At 36.2% G+C, this 18750-nt stretch overlaps 5 protein-coding genes across 6 annotated transcripts; 2 read left to right on the forward strand and 3 right to left on the reverse strand.

The window, feature by feature from the left end:
- Positions 1–219: 219 nt before the first annotated feature.
- On the reverse strand, positions 220–1563 carry LOC104717379 (uncharacterized). Its single transcript, XM_010434939.2, has 2 exons — positions 1114–1563; positions 220–626 (listed from the first exon to the last, which is right to left on the reverse strand). The coding sequence occupies exons 1-2, from the start codon at positions 1339–1341 to the stop codon at positions 468–470; spliced, it is 387 nt and encodes a 128-aa protein (XP_010433241.1). The 5' UTR covers positions 1342–1563; the 3' UTR covers positions 220–467.
- Positions 1564–1571: 8 nt separating this feature from the next.
- On the forward strand, positions 1572–3733 carry LOC104717389 (uncharacterized). The gene is made up of 8 exons (XM_010434949.3): positions 1572–1868; positions 1963–2056; positions 2432–2554; positions 2640–2688; positions 2855–2954; positions 3086–3147; positions 3241–3299; positions 3388–3733. The coding sequence occupies exons 1-8, from the start codon at positions 1717–1719 to the stop codon at positions 3490–3492; spliced, it is 744 nt and encodes a 247-aa protein (XP_010433251.1). The 5' UTR covers positions 1572–1716; the 3' UTR covers positions 3493–3733.
- Positions 3734–4657: 924 nt separating this feature from the next.
- Positions 4658–5472, forward strand: LOC104717401 (uncharacterized). The gene is made up of 2 exons (XM_010434957.3): positions 4658–4755; positions 4982–5472. Exons 1-2 carry the CDS (start codon positions 4741–4743, stop codon positions 5255–5257), a joined length of 291 nt encoding a protein of 96 aa, XP_010433259.1. The 5' UTR covers positions 4658–4740; the 3' UTR covers positions 5258–5472.
- Positions 5473–5646: 174 nt separating this feature from the next.
- On the reverse strand, positions 5647–9708 carry LOC104717405 (E3 ubiquitin-protein ligase UPL5). The gene is made up of 3 exons (XM_010434962.3): positions 7323–9708; positions 6216–6808; positions 5647–6126 (listed from the first exon to the last, which is right to left on the reverse strand). Exons 1-3 carry the CDS (start codon positions 9085–9087, stop codon positions 5863–5865), a joined length of 2622 nt encoding a protein of 873 aa, XP_010433264.2. The 5' UTR covers positions 9088–9708; the 3' UTR covers positions 5647–5862.
- Positions 9709–12580: 2872 nt separating this feature from the next.
- LOC104717416 (F-box protein CPR1) lies at positions 12581–14673 on the reverse strand. Of its 2 annotated transcripts, none has more exons than XR_756223.2 (3): positions 13300–14673; positions 12980–13198; positions 12581–12825 (listed from the first exon to the last, which is right to left on the reverse strand). XR_756223.2 is itself a non-coding variant. In XM_010434974.2 (3 exons), exons 1-2 carry the CDS (start codon positions 14499–14501, stop codon positions 13159–13161), a joined length of 1242 nt encoding a protein of 413 aa, XP_010433276.1. In that variant the 5' UTR covers positions 14502–14673; the 3' UTR covers positions 12581–12825; positions 13132–13158. The 2 variants fall into 2 exon arrangements, 1 of the variants encoding a protein (XP_010433276.1); XM_010434974.2 differs by having other exon boundaries at positions 13132–13198.
- Between the last annotated feature and the right edge of the window lie 4077 nt (positions 14674–18750).

Below are 18750 nucleotides of genomic sequence, written 5' to 3' on the forward strand. Positions count from 1 at the left end.
TTTTTTTTTTTTTTTTTTTATCTGCATACTTCCTTTCTTTCTTCTAATTGAGGGTTTCAATTTCCTATTTCTTCCTCTGTTTTCTTGCTAGTTTCTATGTATTTTTGGATTCGGTTTGGTTCGCATTTGTTTATCTGCATACTTCCTTTCTTTTCCTTACAGAAAATTATTTATGTCTCCATCCTCGAACGAACAAAAGATAAAAATCACCAAACCAACAACCAAAATCTAAGAAACTCAATTTCAAAATGATTGTTGTTGTTCAGAGATGCATTAGCACCAACACAAAATATCAAATAAATAAAAGCACTACAAATCATCAAAATGGGATAGGAATAGTTCATGTTTTTGTTTTTTTCTCATAAGCTAAAAAAGATGCACAAAACTCCACTTCAGTCAAAGCCACACACCGTAAACGGAGAGAGACCCATCATTCATTCATTCATTCATAACCACCAAAAGTATTATTAGATGAGGAGCTTCTCAATTGCATCCTTGAGCTGCTGAATTTGAGTTTTCAACTGACTAGCCTCGTTTGATGTAACCGAACAAGCGATAACAGGCCTTGTTACACCACATGCTCTTCCAAGGGCTTGCTTTGATGGCACAAACACATACGGCACATTCTGCAAACAATTCAAAGACAAAGACAGAGAACAAAGTTAGTTACACAAGACTCAAGCTTGTTACACAGATTTGTTAAAACAAATCAAGATAAGTATATACAACAATCACATCCTTGTCAGCTAAATATTTCATGAATCAACAGAGTATGATACCCAGAAACTAAAGTCCTGAAATTTCAAATCCCAAGACCAAGAAGCACAGACTAAACTAATCACTTAAGCTATGTTAATACAGAACAAAAGAGCTTCTTAATACCTAAAAATCTTGAATTGATTCAGTCTCTAACATTCAAAAACTAAGATCTACACATTAAGTGATTGCTAAATCCGAACACAAACTCAAAATTTGAGTCTAATAGACCAAAAAATCTCAACTTCTACATCATACGAAGAAGATATACAACAAGACCACATATTCAAAAATCTCCAGAGCCAAAGAAACTACTAATTGAGATTCATAAGAAGGATAAGAAGGGGGAAACAATACCTTATCTTCGGCAAGAAGAGGAAGATGAAGAAGAATCTCAAGAGGCTCAGCATCAGCAGCCATAACAACGAACTCAGAGATACCACGGTTCAATGTCTTTGTAGCTTCATTAGCTCCCTTCTTAAGCTGTTTGTAATTCGTAGCTTGTTGAACAAGATCAAGAATCGTTATCGCTAGCTGAGCATCAGCTAACGGGTAAGCCTTAGGGTTTACTGCTTCTACCGTCATCTTCTTCTTCTTCTCCGAGGCTTAGAGTTTTTTCTGAGTGCTGAGAGAAAGAAGCGACGACAAGAAGAAGAAGAATAAGCTTAGGGTTTTTATGTTTGGGTTTTAATAGACGACGACAACAACAAATTAGGGTTTTAATTCGTATTCTGAATTGTCTTTTTTGCCCCTTAATGCCTCTGCCTTAATCAGAAGGTTTTAGATTTTTTTTTTTTAATAAATAAAATAATTCCACTTAATTTATCTGATTGCTCAGAGAAGTCTCTCAGATCGTGTTTTTTGCTTCATCGGATCGAAACAGAGAGAAGAAGAAGAAGATCTCAAAAGAACCAGAGACGAGAGAGAGAGGGAGAATTAGGGTTTAGGAGTGGAGCTACAATGGCGGAGGATCTAGTTCTTGATACGGCGATCAGAGATTGGGTTCTGATTCCTCTCTCAGTTGTGATGGTTCTTATTGGTATTTTGAGATACTTTGTCTCTAAGCTTATGCGATCTTCTCCAACTCCAGATGCTAAGATGGTTAAAGAAGGGTGAGTTAGTTAGTTCTTCTTCCCCGTTCTATGGAGAACTCTGATCTATGTATGTGTTGTTGTTAGCTGATTTGATTTTGATTTGGTTATATAGGCAAGTTGTAATCAGAGCTCGTAATCTTAAAGTTGGTGCTAATTTCATCCCGCCGAGATCATTTCGTACTCGGAGATTCTACTTTACTAACGAGGTATTTGACTTTTCAATCAAAGTTTTGACCTTTCGTCTTGTCTTTGGTTTCTGATTTTTTGAGATTTTCATTGTGAAAGCTTGGTTCTTTTCTTTGTGGGTTAGTCGTGAATAGCTCATAACCTATGTACATAGCATCTTTGTGATCTTTGTTCTTAGGTTCTGCTTAGCTTTGCTCATCAAAGGTCAAAGCTTTTTAAATGGATAGAAACATTCCAATGCGTAAAAGGGTTATGGGCTCGTGTTACCCTTGTGTGTTACTAAGCTCGGTGTAGTTTTTTTTGCTTGTGGGAAATGGAGGTGAACAGCTCAATTGTTTCTGATGGTATCTATGGATATTAAATGTGAGAAATATGTGTTTTTTTGCTTGCTGTAGGAGAATGGTTTGCTACATGTACCCAAGGGAGAAGCTCCAACAAATCCACAAGCTGCTATGTTTTCTGATCCTAACATGGCCATGGATATGATGAAGAAAAACCTTTCTATGATTATTCCTCAGGTAGATTGGATTTAAAATAAAAATTCTATGTCTTTGCGTTACTGGCTGGTAATATTAGAAACTGACTTCACTTTCAATTTTGCAGACTCTCACTTTTGCATGGGTCAACTTCTTCTTCTCTGGATTTGTTGCAGGTTCATTGCCCTAAACAAAGTTTTTGTCTTTGTTTTTTCTCTCTCACTTGATAAACTGCATCATAAATTTAAATTAAGACCATACTGTTTCACTGTTATGATTCTCTAGTCTCCGGAAAGTTTTAATAAACCCATAGCATCTGAGTCTTCTTCGTTTATCTTGCAGCCAAAATACCGTTTCCATTGACTCAAAGGTTCAGATCAATGTTACAGAATGGCATTGACTTGAGCACTGTTGATGTTAGCTACGTGAGTAGTCGTTCTTGGTAAGTTCCCAAGTTTTACATAAAGGACTTTCTGTTATCTCGGTCCTCTCCAAATTTTCGATAGGCTAATCGTAGTTGATTCTGGATATTGCCTTTTCTCTTGTTTCATGAATTATTCTTTCACTTTTCAGGTACTTTTTGAACTTGTTTGGATTAAGAGGCTTGTTCAGTCTAATTCTCGGAGATGAAAATGGTTAATTTTCGCATACTAACTATTTCACACTAATTTTCTCACATTCCTCTAAAGTAAAATATTGGTCATAATGGTGTACTTCTTCTTATGCAGCCATTGATGACACACAGCGTATGATGCAAATGGGTGGGTTTGGATTTGATGCATCAAAGGTAATCAAAATATCTAAGTTTCACCTTATGTATGATCATTCTCAAGTCACTTTCTGAATCTGTATCATTGCATTGTAACTTTGATCAGAGCCTGGGTGCAGAGAAGGATGGTCTCGACATAATTCAACACGAATGGGCCCTACCTCGATTTGAGCAGCGCGCAGAATCTGTATTAAGAAAACTCGTGAAGTAGAGAGACATAGACGATATGGTTTTCAGACGATCAGATCTGGTTTACTTCACTCAGATGTTGAAAAACATTCAAGCTCTGTAGAAATTTCGATTTGAAACCGAATCTTAACAGTTGTTTGTTCTGTTTCAGCTTTCAGCTAATAGATTCTGCTTAAGTTTTCCTATTTCCTTTTATTGTAACTTGCAAAACTTCTGCTCTCGATAAAATTTTCTCCAAATAGTACTACTATTTATTGCCGGTACGATTTGGTTTGGTTTACCGTGTATTACGAGAACGGAATGCTTCGGTTTAGTTTGGTAAGGATAAAACAAAAGCTTTGCTAGTAGCCTAGTAGTGCTTTATATGTTTTAGTGCTCTAGTCACATAGTAACAAAACTTTTTATATTGGTAAAAAACAGATTTGATGCTAAACACTCAGTCTTGGTTCTCTTCAAACAAAGGTATTAGAATAAAATAGCAAAACTAGCAAAAGCAAGAAAAGAATCAAATGATTCGGTTTTGTAGTAGTATAAAGTTCGGTTGAATATCAAAACATGGGAGAACTTGAAAGCAATGGCCCAAAGAACTTGAAGGAATAAAGATTTTTAAGAAATAGAAGTGACGTGAGAGAATTAAACTTCTAAAGTAGAAAAAGGACGAAAAGGAAAGCATAAGAACAACAGATGGGTGTCATCTATACATATGTCGAAACCAACTCATTCTCAAAATTTTATTTTATATGGACAGATTGTTGTACTCACATCAAGTGTTCTTCTATTCAACTCTGTCTGATGTATTTTTCAAAGATGTTTAAAGATTAGATTCGTTTCTTCATGACTGATAAAATCATCATTTGTATTATGATAAGATCTAATGATGATATTAGTGGATCAGAAACAAATTTAACTTATAAAAAAAAAAAAAGCAAAATTTCACAATTTTATTGGAAAAAAAAAAAATTAGTACATGATAGATAAAGACGGGTAACAGAAATTTGTTCTGCACGAGCCAAAACATCAACACTTCATCACAAGTTAGTTTACTTTGAATACTGATGCTCTTACCTGTAAATATGACACATCTGTCATCATCTATATGCTTCAACAATTTTAATTTATTTTTATGTTTATTTACTTTTTTGAAGATCAAGTCTATAAATACCTTCCTTCTCTTCTTCGCCAAACTCACTCACAAACATATCCATCCTTTTCTGATCTCGTCGTAGTTAAAATATTTTTTGTTCATATCATTCTTATTCAGAATCTCCAAATGGCTGGTGTTGAGGTATTTATCTACTTCGTTTGATTCATCTGTAAATTTAGTTGTCGTAAATCCATTCACAAGAAAAAGACATGTTACATATGTACAACTAAATAAACTTAAACCGTATTTTCAGACAACTCAACATATGTACTAGCAGATGTAGTAATATCTCCATGTTGATCTATTAATCCTCTATAAACTAAAGGCTGATTCATGATGTAACGCTCGATTGATTTTCTTACTGCAGGTTGAGAAAATAGTACCAAACACTGAAGAGAAGACGACAACAACAACCGAGCCAACAACCGAGACGCCTAAAGAAACCGTTCACACAGATGACTCAGCCACTGCGGTTGAAGTTGAAATCAAAGGAGAAGAAGCACCAAAGGTAGAAAACGAAACTGAAAAAACCGAGACAGCTCCGGTTGAAGAGGAGAAACCAGTTGAAGTTCCAGCAGCTGTGGAGGAGAAAGATGTTACACCGGCTGCAGAAGCTCCCGCTGTTGATGGCAAGGCAGTGTAAAAAAGAGCTTTCTACCTATGAGAACATTTTGTTTCCTCTTAATTAAATCCTATATAAGGTGATGAGTTTCGATTAATAATAAGATTACTAAGGTGCTAGTACGATTCATGTAATAGAATATGAGTTTCTTTGTCTATCATGAGACCATTGAGGTGGTCTTAAAAAAGTTTGAGGTTTGTTTGCTCAATAATAATACAAAAAAGCTTTATACTGTTCTTGTAGATCTAATTTCTTTTATCTAAACAAAGAAAAACCAAACTACAAACGCAGACACATATTTGCAAATCGAAGTTAATCACCCTAATGTTTATTCTTATTTACATGATTCGACATATCCAAACACACACCACAACAACACCAATAACACAAGAGAGAACAAAAGCAAAATATGTCAAAAGGATACTTTTTTTTACTTATATTTTACTCGGCTTAAAATTAAATCATCCATTAAGTTAAGAAACAGAAGTTAAGAAAGGTTTCACCTTCCTCTCCCGGCCATAAACAGAGATATGACCACAACCCTAAACCTATACACCAAAAGCACCAATCTACTAACCCCTAATTAGAGATAGATTGAAAGATAACGAGATTACTTCGGTAACTCGTCACCATTTACCGAAACTGGAGCTGACATGATCTTGAGCAATAAGTCGGAGGCGTTGTTCCATGAGACTGATCGACGGGTATTTTGGTATACAGAGACGGTAAAAGCAAGTATGAGACATTGGAAGACGATCATTAGCTTCATATAATCTGTAGATGTAAAGCTTTGATGATAATCCTCTAAACCCTTCCACCGGTACAAACTTATTCGATGTCCAAAAGAAGAGTATATTCCGCTGTTCTTCCTCTGTCATTTTCTTCAGAATCTATACAAAAATCCAATGAGGGGTTCAAAAAATCAGAAATCCTAAGTTTTAAATTTGAGCAAACTAATTTGAGCATTTTTACTTATTACCTTCCAGAACCAGTCTATTTGGCGATCAGTCTCTTTGAATCCGTTGTACTCTGTATGTGCTTTCCAATCATCTATGCTTATCGCGTTTTCTCCTCCTCGAAGCATCCCATCGAGATCCTCTAGGTATATCCTCTTGAAAAAGGATCTGGGCAGTGCAGAATCCGAAAGCATATGATTGAAACCCCTGGAAAATTGTTTTACTTGCTCAACGATTGGTGTTGCAAATCGACGTTCGATGAGGAGATCGACGTATAGTTTCCTGTTCTTGCTGTTGACAGCCAGGGATTTCCCGCCTACACATAGCTCTATTGAATCCCTCTTTCCCAGCTCCTCGGTTTCCAACACGAATGTTAGACCAAGACCAGCGTTTGCATCGAAAAACTCTGGATCCATTTCTAACACCTGTTTCAAGCTATTGTAAATGATTCGATCCGTGTCCTTAATATCTTCCAGAGAAATCTTCATTCCGGCCAATTGTAAGAAGAATACACGATCGAACAGCACACCCACTTGAACTTTGTGCCTCAACGCCAAGGCAATCACACGACCCGTGAACTCGAAGAAATCAGGATGCAACGGATCCACCTTGGATGCTGAATATAAGACAAGTTATCTAATATTATTGGATCAAACATATGAGCATCATAGACAATAAAATATCTAGTCAGAGCAAAGAGTGGACATCACAAAAGCTTTCTTTCTTGTTTCCAAGGCAGCTTTCAAAATATTTTCAACTCAATGAAGCTTCAATTTAGATAATTAAGCAGGAAATGAAGTACCATGATCAAGCATTCATGTAAGAATTTAGGATTCTGATGAGTTCATCATTAATGATGACAGCACAATAATCATTTATATTTGAAGTGTATAGTTGTGCATGTTTCACTGGTTCACAACCAAACAAATTACGAGCAGAGTAGGACCAACAGACTATGCTATACTGACAGACTAAAATACGTTCTCAGGATTATAAGAAGGAATGATTAACAGAGAATGGGGATATCAGACACTAAGAAACTATAGGCATGTTCAAGCAAGGTCCAAATTCACTTGTATATAGGCTAGTGATGTAATGAGAAAAGCAACATAACCTGGCACAAAGCTTACCTGGGTTTGGAGAGAATCTTCTAAAATCATCAGCAGATCGAAGAAAGAGGGTATTTTTTGGATTGAATATCTCCTGACACACCAGATAGAACCATTCTCGTAGAACACCAGGACCTGTCGCTTCCTCATTCTTAAATTCCATGAACAGTCCACCATGAAGTGCTTCAGAGCTTGCGCCCGATATGTATTCAAAAGATTCTGCTAACAAATTGGAGCGATCAATTAGCATTTCATGCATCTCATCAAAGTCTTCTCTCACATCAGGAAACAGCAGCATTGCCAAATGCCTCCTAGCTTCAAAGTTGGTAGATTCCTTGTACTCAAAGATCCATTGGTGGTCATCTCCTCTCTTTGCAAATTTCACAATGAGGGTGCAGAATGACGCCTTATTTTTATTTAACATAACAGCTAGCTGCGCCTTAGCACCTCGATAGAGGTTAGCCATTGAATTGATAATCTTCAGAATAGCAAGATACTGAGACCACGATGAAGACGGAGTTTCACTGGTTCCAGCTTCTTTGTTAGCCAGCGTAGATTCGACCCTGCACATACAAACGTCCATCGCACTCAGCAAGGTTCCGAATAACCGATGGAGATGTCCGATCTCCGCCTCTAATACATTATTCCGCAGAGGTAAGACAATGGGAACCGGGTAGGAAACTTGGTATTCAATGGCCTTCCTCAAGTGTTGCCAAAAGGAAGATAATTTATGAAAGTCACTGAAACTAGGCCCTGAATTCTGGTGTAACTCATTCACCAAAAGACCAGTTAACTCAGTAAAAAAGGGGAAAATCTCCACCCCAACAGTAATGACTCCATTACCCTTATTGAATACACTAGGGTTATCAAACGTTTCCAGCATTGTGCCCAAGGTGTTCCGGCAGGTAATATAGAGCTTCTGATCAGGGCAAATTTTCCTAAGCAATTTACAGAAGTCTAACACTATGGGTAAGCAATGGTTCTGCTGAATCTTGGGCAAGGCTGTGCAACTACTCAAGAAGAGCTTAACAGAACTTTTAGCACATGATTTGTTCCTTTCTAAGGAAGAAGCGTAGAGCATCACTAAAGCAGCTGGAACCGAAGAATTCGAGAAAATCTCCAAATAGTTGGCAATGGTCTGATCGTGCTCCGGAGGAATCATGGCAAAGAAGGCAACGAGCTTCTCATTGATGTTGGAACGAACAATTTCACCTTTGTACATTCTCGAGACTGTGTACATAATATCATCAATCGTTTGCCAAGCGACAGGATGCTCTGTACTCTGCATCCTAGCAACGAGGTGAAGCGAAGCGTCTTGTTCGATCGAGTAGTAAGCAAGCGAGTGTTCGTTCTGTAACTGCTTACCTTTATAGATAACTCGCTGCTGAGCCGCCGGAATCTTCGTTTTCCACTCAATCCTGTGATGGAGCTTCTCCACAGTATCGTTTTTATCGGCGTGGATCACTATCGTTTTGCCTCCAGACATCATCCTCACGAAGATTTGTAACCGAGTCGACTCGGGACGATTCGAGGAAGAACAGACGGCGGAAGAAGAGAGAGACCGATCAAACCCGGAATTCTCACCGGATCTCCACGAAACCGAAGTCTGCTGCGCCATGTGATCGGGCTCAGCCTCGTGTTTCTTCATCCTATGGCGATTATCGGGAGTCGACGACGAAGCGTCGAAATCGTCTAGTTTCCGTTTGTGATCGGTTCCAGCCACGGCGGAGAAAGATCGGTTAGAGTTATTGGTTGAATCGGCGGCTGATGAACGGCTTAGAGTCATCGAGAGACGAGAAACCCCTCTTTTAGCTCTCTCTCTGTCTCTCTCTTGGTTCTGGTTTAAGTTTAACCAAAACCTTATCCCAAAATCGATTTCTCCGGAAAAGTAACCGTAACGGTGAGGTGAGGTGAAGGAGGTGAGGAAGATGAAGAGATTAGAGTGAGAGAGAGAGAGAGGAGAAGACGATCGGAGGTTTCGTCTGGGTTTAACACAGAGAGATTACGGCTCTCTCTACGCCATTGTTAAAACAGACGTAATTATTTTATTTATTTTAATTAATTGTGATTAGATTAATGTACTTGCTATGTGAAATTTATATTACAATTAGAATCTCTGAATTTAAGCAATAATGCCATTTATGGTTAAAACGGTTCCTCGTTTACTCAGATACAGAAACAAAATAAGGACTTTTTTTTATTGCTTAATTACTTTCTTTGGTCTTTATTTACCAAGTCAATATTAACTTTACAGTTCCTACCAAAATAAAAATATTAACTTTATAGTTTTATTTTCTGCTATATAAATGTTATAATCTCTATATAAAAAAAGCATTTATGAAAATATCAGAAAATTTGTGTAATAATAATACTAAGAAACTAATAAATACAAAAAGCAACTTTGAACAAGAAAACAAAAACCTACTCGCGCAACGCGCTTAAAAGTTTCTATACGCGTGCGCGTAGAAGTTTCTACACACGCACTATGTAGAATTCCAACACGCGCGATGCACAGAATTTCAGTTAGAAACTTATATCAATGTGAATTGTTGAATATAACATAAGTTTAAAAAGAAATCTATATAAATGTTCATACTTATTTTACTAATCTATATACAGCATATATTGTCTAGTTTAGCAATAAAATCAATGGCAAATATATCACCTGTTAACGAAAATGATTCAAAAACCTCATTGAGTAAACAACAATGACTAAACAACAATGACAATCTCACAACTTCTTATCTTTAAAATAGTTTACTAGGTTTTGAATTAGATATATTTTGATGAAAATTATATATGATTGATTACGGTAATATAATATTATTTTATAAAAAAAATTAGTATTATCATTTTTATTGTCAAATTTGTGGTAATTTTCATTGTTACTTTTACCATATAGTTCTTCGTTATACTTTTTTTCTTCTTCTTACTCGTCAACTTCTTCACATTCTTCCACTGAAAACCCTTTTTCAGACTACCACACAACTTGTTAACCCATCAAACTCCAAGAACAAAATTATTTCTTTTCTCATAAAATTTATGAAATTCATGAAGAACAGCATAGTTAACACATGCATCCAATTATTGATAATTTTATCTATATACTTATTTTGTTTTAGATCCACACGTTTATAATCTTCTCCAACCAAAATCCTTACTTGGTTTATAATATTTTAAAAACATAATAAAATATACTAATAATATTTTATTTGATATGAATCATATGATATATAGAAATATGAGTACACTATAAGAACATATTAATTATAATAAATAATATCAATTATGCTATATCATCAAATAATATCAACTGTATCATATTCTCAAATAACTGTAACCGTATATAGTTAAACAATATTTCTTAAAAACAATATTTAAACGGTTATAGTTAAGGTTAAACAATATTCCTAACCATAACCGATGGTTAATAAACCATAACCGTGACAACCGTAACTCTGGTCATGCCTATGTATAGCTAATAAAACATGTGTGTTTGTTGTCCATCTTTCTTCTTTAAACTCCAAAACTTGATTCAAACATCAAATCAAGGTCTTGCGATGTCAATTCTTCTTCCTTAGATCCAAAAATAAAAAATTAATGAAAGAATATCAACTCATCTATAAAATCATACACAAAATATGGTTTGTGGTTCATAAGAAATAAAAAGCACAAAAGTAGATAAATATGATAATTTATGTTTTACATCAATATTTATAGTATTTTAAACTTTTAAAAGGTTTCGAAATATAAATTTTGAACCTTTTAAAAAGTTTTAATATTTATAATATTTTAAAACTTTTAAAATTTAAAATTATAATATTTAAAAACTTTTTAAAAGCTAAGAACTTTTAAAAGTTTCAATATTTATAATATTTAAACTTTTAAGAATTTTAAAAATTATAATATTTTTTGAAACTTTTTAAAGTTTTAGTTTGATCAAATAAAAACCGGATCAAACCGAATAATTTTTAAACTTGGACGCTTGATAAATCAAGCTTTCCTGCTCATTTGTTGTTGGAAGCATATTAATCTTATTTATACTGGTTCTGAACCATTGTTTAAAACTTTTCTAGCCAATGTGGGATATTGTTCATAGGTTCTTTTATTTCCATAAATTTAAAATTGTCCTTTTTCTAAAAAATTCTGGAAATTTTAAAAAATGTTAATGAAGACATGTCAAATCCTGATAGGTTGTTTTAAAATAATTCTTAATATAGAAAATTCTGGAAACTTTAAAAAATGTTAATGAGTGACATGTCTTATTACAATTGGATGTTTAAAATCCTAGGTGGACAGCCTTAGAAGCTTATAGCTTCTACTTTTTATTAGTATAGATTTCATATTCATATTTCTATGAAAACATCTTTTTAAAAGTTCTAACGTTGAATGTTGATATTTAACTTTATAGTGATTATTTATCTTAAAAATTTTGATTAATGTAATATTTTCTGCTATATAAATGTTATAATCTCTATATACATTTCTGAAAACACCAAAAAGTTTGTGTAATAATACTAAGTAAATAATAAATACAGAACACAACTTTAAACAAAAAAACCAAAGAAAACTAGAAAGCAAAACTTTTTTAAAAAATTGGCCATAAGGATATATAAGCTGTAAGCACCAATGATATTAATATGTACCATCCTCTTTGGGACGACTCCTCTCACATAAAATGAGTGAAGGGACGGCTCTTAAGAGTTGGTTTTCAAGGAACTTTTGGTGGATGTTGGTGGTAAACGAGCTCGAACAAGACGTAATCAGTTCTTTCCTAAAGTTTGATTGTCATCGCAAATTTGCTCATATCATTTGGCTAGCTAGTCGAAATGGTACTGAACTTTATATAACAACACTAAAATTCTAGAAAGTGGACTATTTGTTGCAATCCAATCTTTCACGATATAACAAATCAAACCCCACAGAGCAGCCCACATCAATTTGTCTTTATGCAATCCAATCTTTCATGTGTCTTCCCCGGATTATTGCAGTTTTTTGACATTAAAAGAGTTTGGGCAAAATAGTGTACCGTGACTAGGATTGCTCACCAAACACATCATTTTGACGAGGCTGATAAGCAGACATTGTAATGTTTCTTATTGACTAGTAAAAATTTGACGTTGAAAAATTCAACTTTCGTCTCAATAATTTCAGAAAATTTTAAAACTAACAAAAAACAGCTATTGTATTGTTTTGAAGGTGTGCAAGTTATTCATTTGATAACTATGAAAGTTTTGTTTTGACTAAATCTCTGTCTATATGCTGAGACCTTAAAAGCATGTACAAAGCGTTAGTATTATTAAGTAATGACAAGCTTCAAAAGAGTTATGTAGGGATTTTTCACTTATTTACAAACCAACGACACTTGTATATCTGAAGTATACTCTCTTCTTGTTTAGCAAAAAAAAAAAAGTATACTCTCTTCTTCTCTAAATACATATACTTGGGTTAAGTTGTTTATTACTACTATCTCCTGTGGTGCTTTTTGGTTGAAGTTATTTCTCCACTCTCCCATATCTCCGCCCTGAAAAATAAAATCCCAATGATGGTTTGCAGATAGACAATTCTTACAAGACTGTTGTAAAAAAGCACACTTAGATATGGTCATATGCTAAAGTAAGGGTCCTAATGATGACTGCTTAACACACTTTCTGAAGAATGCTCTAAGCAATCAATACCTATGACAGACTTCTGCCTTTGACTCTCTTGTGCCCACCCGAATATGAAAAATGCTCGTCCGCGACAACAGAGACAGAAAGCAAGCAAACAAGAAAATAAGAATTTTAACAGCAAACTAAACACCATTAACAATGGTGACTTTTACACTTACCTTCTCTGTTTCTTGCTTTTTTACTTATTATAAGACCAGCTTGAATCCCTTGGACAGGAAGTCATCCCTAACATGAACAACAAGAAAGATGCTGAGCATATCAATACATAATCATCAGATTTGTTTTGTTCTCATAATATATCTAGAGAAGAAGGAATAAAGCCACACCTCTTTCTACTGTTCTGCATCATTTTAGCTTCTTCCGCTTCTTTAGCTTGTTGTTCTTTCCGCAACCTAATATTATTAAGATCTCCTTTACATCCCAAAACAAGGCTACTCACAACAAGTTCAGCACTATACGAGCTAGGGCAATCCTTAATCCTAACAGTACTCATCTTCTTACTCTCTATATCAAACCACACTAGCTTTGTATTGTTAATCTCCAAAAGAACCTTATCTCTGTCCTTGGAATAAACCAAAGGTCTAATATACGAAAACGATTTCACACTACTCGGCTTATAAATCGTAAAAGCCTTAGTCCAAGAACCTCTCACATTATATTTTTTCATCATCCAAACGTCAACATAACCCAGGTCGTGGTAACAGAGCAAACAAAGACAACCATCTAAAACAGCTATATCCATCTGAATATCTACGTTACCATACGCAACAACTTCAGGAAGCCGAACAATCCCAAACTCTTCCAAGGCAAGATCAAACCTCACAATGAGATTAAACGCAATCAAACCAGGCCTTCGAGGCAAAACCCAATGAAGACTATTACCAGCAAGAACACCGTAACCACGACGATGCAACAAATGATAATAAAAGTAAAACAAGAGCTGAATCGACGACGAAACGGATTCAATCCTCTTCCACGAATCCTTCTTTAAACTAAACACTTTAACCTCATAAGGAAAAGAACAACCAAGCTCATCATCAGAATCTCTCTTAAACTGAACCATCCTCACAACTTTATAATCATCACTCACGGAATCATATCCCAATCCGTAAAACACGTAACCGCGATTACTCGAACCGTCGGGGAGATCGATAGACGACGGAGGCAATTTACGGATCTGTCTAGTAGACGGATTAAAAACCGCTAAATCAGTCGGAGAATTAGATAACCCGATCAAACCGTTACAAGATCCGAAAACTTCAGTCGGACCACCACGTTTCATCGGATGCTCAACGTCGTAGACGGAATCGAGTGAATCGAGATCCACGGAGTAGAGACGAAGAGCGCCTCTGAGAAGAATCATGAGATGATCACCGGTTTGAAGGACGCGACGGAGGTGAGATGAGATGAAATCGGGATCGTTGATTAGGTGATAACATGGCTTTGAGAGAGCACGGCAGCGGACTAAGGTTTTTGCTGGTAATTGGAGGAATATGTCGTTGACGATGTCCATTGGAATCGTCGCCATTTCTGGGAGATCTACTAGTAGAGAAGCTTGGGTTTTCACTTCTGCGAGAGATTTGAGAATTTTTTCCTCGGGGGAAAGTTTTTGGTGATGGAGTGTTGGATTTGAGTGCTTTTTTACAGTGGTTGGATGAGAAGAGTCTGTTAGGTATTGAGATAATGATTTTTTTTTTGTATCAAACAAATATATTTAGGAATTTTTGAGACTTTTTAGGAATTTTTTTTGTTTCCTATTACGAACTTTTTATTTATTTATTTATTATAAAGACATAAATATAATTTTTTTCCTTTTGAGTGAGTTTTCTTTTTTAGAAATGAAATTGAGAAATAAATAAAATATTTAGTACAGTATCTCTGTATACAAAACATTTAAAATCAGATATCGCCTATTAAAGATATTTGTTTGCTATTTATTATACTTACTAGGATCAGATCTGCGCTACAGCGCGGAAGAATATTCATTGATATATATACGGTTTAAATAGATTGAAATATGCTATATTTTTATTTTACAGTCTATTACATTTATATATTTGTGTCATGAGTTTGGATTAAGAAGTTTACTTTAGGAGATTGGTTTTAGGGGAATAGAAAAATCTCTATATGTATAAAAGAGAAGTACAAATTCGAAAATTGCACAAAATTTCCGAGAATGCCCTTCAATTAAACATAAAGGAGAGGGTTTATTAAAATTCAAAGGGATAATTTGGTCAAAATCTAGGAGGAAATTGATTACCTGACCCGAAAGAAATAGGATCCGCGTGTTTTTCCATTTGACCGGTAAGAATCCGCGACTTTTACCTTTAACCCGACCGGCCGATACAGTGGATATTATTGGTTCGTTTTGTGGCTTTGTAAGCCCAGTAATCTTTTTTAAAATATGGGCCTTCGTTTTGTAAACCTGATCCAATGGTAAGCTTTTATTGTATCAATTATGAAATCTTAGTTAATCATACGAAGATTTAGGCTTAAAAGAAACTTACTTTAACTAAATTATACCAAATTTTCAGCAAATAAATTTAATTTCTATTTTATAATCTTCCAAAATCGGAACATACCGTAATTTTAGCTATATCATGATCTCATCAAATCCAAATTTGCATAATCAGCGCTTAATCAATCTTCCAAAATATAACTGTAAATCTCTTAAATTCCTTTAAAGTTAGAATGAAATAGCTAAAATTTACCTTAACTCACTCCTAAATATACGAATATACCTTTTCAATTAAACAAATCAAAGATTTTGTGCTTGCAAACAAAGTCTATCATTAATCACTCTTGTAAGCTTCAACACCTCCAACCCAGTCCAGCAACAAAGCAAGTTGGGCTTTGACAACAATAAGCCCACTGCAGTCTGCAATATGCATCTTGCTTTAGCTGCTAACGGTAACATTGAACAGTCATTGTCGCCCTGTGCTCAGTACCGTACAACTGAAGGGATAAAGACAGCTCACACTGCAATACAGACTGTGAACCGCTTCTCTGCTCTTACATCACTGATTCTCTGCAACTGATGGTGACATTTTGGCAGAGTTCTACCTACTCTTTTACCTGCTCTTGTAACCCATTAGGTTAACACCACTATTGCTATATAAAGACAATGTAATGCAACTGCTATCAACAAGAATGAAGATACACTTTGAGCCTTCCTTACTCTGTATTATCTAAGGTTCTGCTCTTGCTTTCATGGTATCAGAGCACCAGTAATACGCATCCATGGCTCCCGATGATTTTCTTTCTTCCGCTCCTTTTTCTATTTCTCAAGTTGTGACTCTTAAACTTACAGAGTCCAACTATCTTCAATGGAAAACTCAATTCGAGTCTTTTCTCTCACCTCAAATGCTTCTTGGTTATGTTAATGGCTCTCTCCCTCGACCAGCATCCACTCGTTCTGTAACTGGTGCTGAAGGAACTTATGAAGAGCCTAATCCGGAGTTTCTGAAGTGGATTCGCAATGACCAACTCGTTATGGCTTGGATCTTGGGTTCACTCTCTCAACCAGCTATCCATGTGGTCTATGGACTTCAATCTGCACATGAGGTATGGTCTGCGCTTGCTAAAAAGTTCAATAGGGTCTCTACTACTAGGAAGTTTGAACTGCAAAATAAGTTACGGGCTTGTCTCAAATCTGGTAGACCTATGGAAGACTATCTCAGTGAGCTTAAGCAAGTGTTTGACCAACTAGGCTCCATTGGGTTCCCTATGACAGATTTAGAAAAGATACATGGCTTACTGTTTGGTCTAGGCAAGGAATACGAAACTGTTGCCACAGTGATTGAGCATTCTATGGATTCACTTCCTCCTCCGTGCTATGAAGATGTTGTGTTTAAGGTGATTGCTTTTGATGACAAGCTAAAAGCGTACTCTGCTGTCCCTGCTGTTACGCCACATCTCGCTTTTCAAACTGAAAAGACCTACTATGATCGAGGAGGTTCGAACAATCGTGGAGGTCGGTCTGGTAGAGGCTACAGAGGCAGAGGAAACTACTCCACCAGAGGTCGTGGTTTTCAGCAACATGGCAGTGGACAAAGCAGTCAGAATAAAGACAATGGAGCTCCGAGACCTACCTGTCAAATTTGTGGGAAATACAGACACAACGCTTTTGACTGCTACAATCGATACAATGAAGCGTTAACCAAGCCTGAGCTACCAACTGCCTTGGCTGCAATGCGAATTTCTGATGGTGATCAACACTCGGGTAATGAGTGGTTGCCAGATAGTGGATCCACTGCTCACATCACCAACTCAACTGCCAATCTGCAACATGCTCAAGCCTATCATGGAAATGATGCAGTGATGGTTGGTAATGGTGAGTTCTTGCCTATTACTCACATTGGTTCAGTTCCATTGCAAACGTTGTCAGGTAAATTTTTACCTCTTAATGATGTTCTTGTCTGTCCCAATGTCACCAAGTCATTGCTATTAGTATCTAAGTTGTGTGACGACTATCCTTGTTCAATTAAATTTGATTCTGATGGTGTATATGTAAAGGACAAGCATACCAAGCAGCTCCTCACAACCGGAAACAGGAATAGAGATCATTTTGTGTTGGAAAATTCTGCTCTTACAGCCTTTTACTCTACGAGACAAATGGCTACTAGCGATGATGTCTGGCACAAACGGTTGGGGCATCCAAGTGCAGAAATTCTTCAACACCTTTCGTCCACTGCATCTATTTCAATCAATAAACGCACCAACAAGATCTGTGAGTCGTGCAGACTTGGCAAGAGTGCTCAGCTCCCTTTTTCTTCTTCCACTTTTGTAGCTACTTAGCCTCTTGAGAGGTTACACTGTGATCTGTGGGGTCCTGCTCCAGTCACATCTACTCAAGGCTTTAGATACTATGTTATCTTTGTTGACAACTTCACTCGATATTGTTGGTTTTATCCCTTGAAGAATAAATCAGACTTTCACTCTGTTTTCTTACTCTTCCAAAGTCTTGTTGAGAATCAGTTCAATCTGAAAATCAAGATGTTTCAATGTGATGGTGGTGGAGAGTTTGTTAGTAATCAATTTGTCAATCATCTTGCAAAATGTGGGATTAAACAACTTATCTCGTGTCCTCACACACCGCAACAAAACGGTTTGGCCGAGAGAAAGCATCAACATCTATCTGAACTAGGTTTAAGTATGATGTTTCAAAGCCGAGTGCCACAAAACTTCTGGGTTGAAGCCTTCTTTACGGCTAATCATCTCAGTAATCTTCTACCAACCTCAGCTCATCAGGCTTTTAAAAGTCCGTATGAGGTTCTATTTGCAGAGAAACCTGATTATTCAGTTCTTCGAGTGTTTGGTAGTACCTGCTATCCTACACTGCGGGCCTACGGAGTTAATAAGTTGGATCCCAAATCTCTGAAGTGTGTATTTCTGGGTTATAATGACAAATACAAAGGTTATCGTTGTGTTTATCCACCAACAGGTCGTGTTTATATCATTAGACATGTTCTTTTTGATGAACATGTCTACCCCTTTGAAGCTGATTATGCTCATCTCCTTCCACCAGCTCCAACACCTCTACTATCTGCTTGGCAACAGAGTTTTCGGTCATCACAGAGTTTTCAGTCAAATGAGGATCTCTCTGTTCCATCTGCGGATCATGTGGTTACTTCAGTTTCTGCAACATCTGCTCTTGAACCTATGTTGATCCCTGCTGTCACTGAATCCTCAGGTTCTGACTCTACACCAACAGGTCATTCAAGCTCAGATTCTGAGACTGCTAGTACTAATATGGCTGAATCAAGTGAGGATCATAA

This window comes from Camelina sativa, chromosome 2 (assembly GCF_030686135.1).
Source record: "Camelina sativa cultivar CO46 ecotype springtype chromosome 2, ASM3068613v1".
In the NCBI taxonomy this organism is placed as follows: domain Eukaryota; kingdom Viridiplantae; phylum Streptophyta; class Magnoliopsida; order Brassicales; family Brassicaceae; genus Camelina; species Camelina sativa.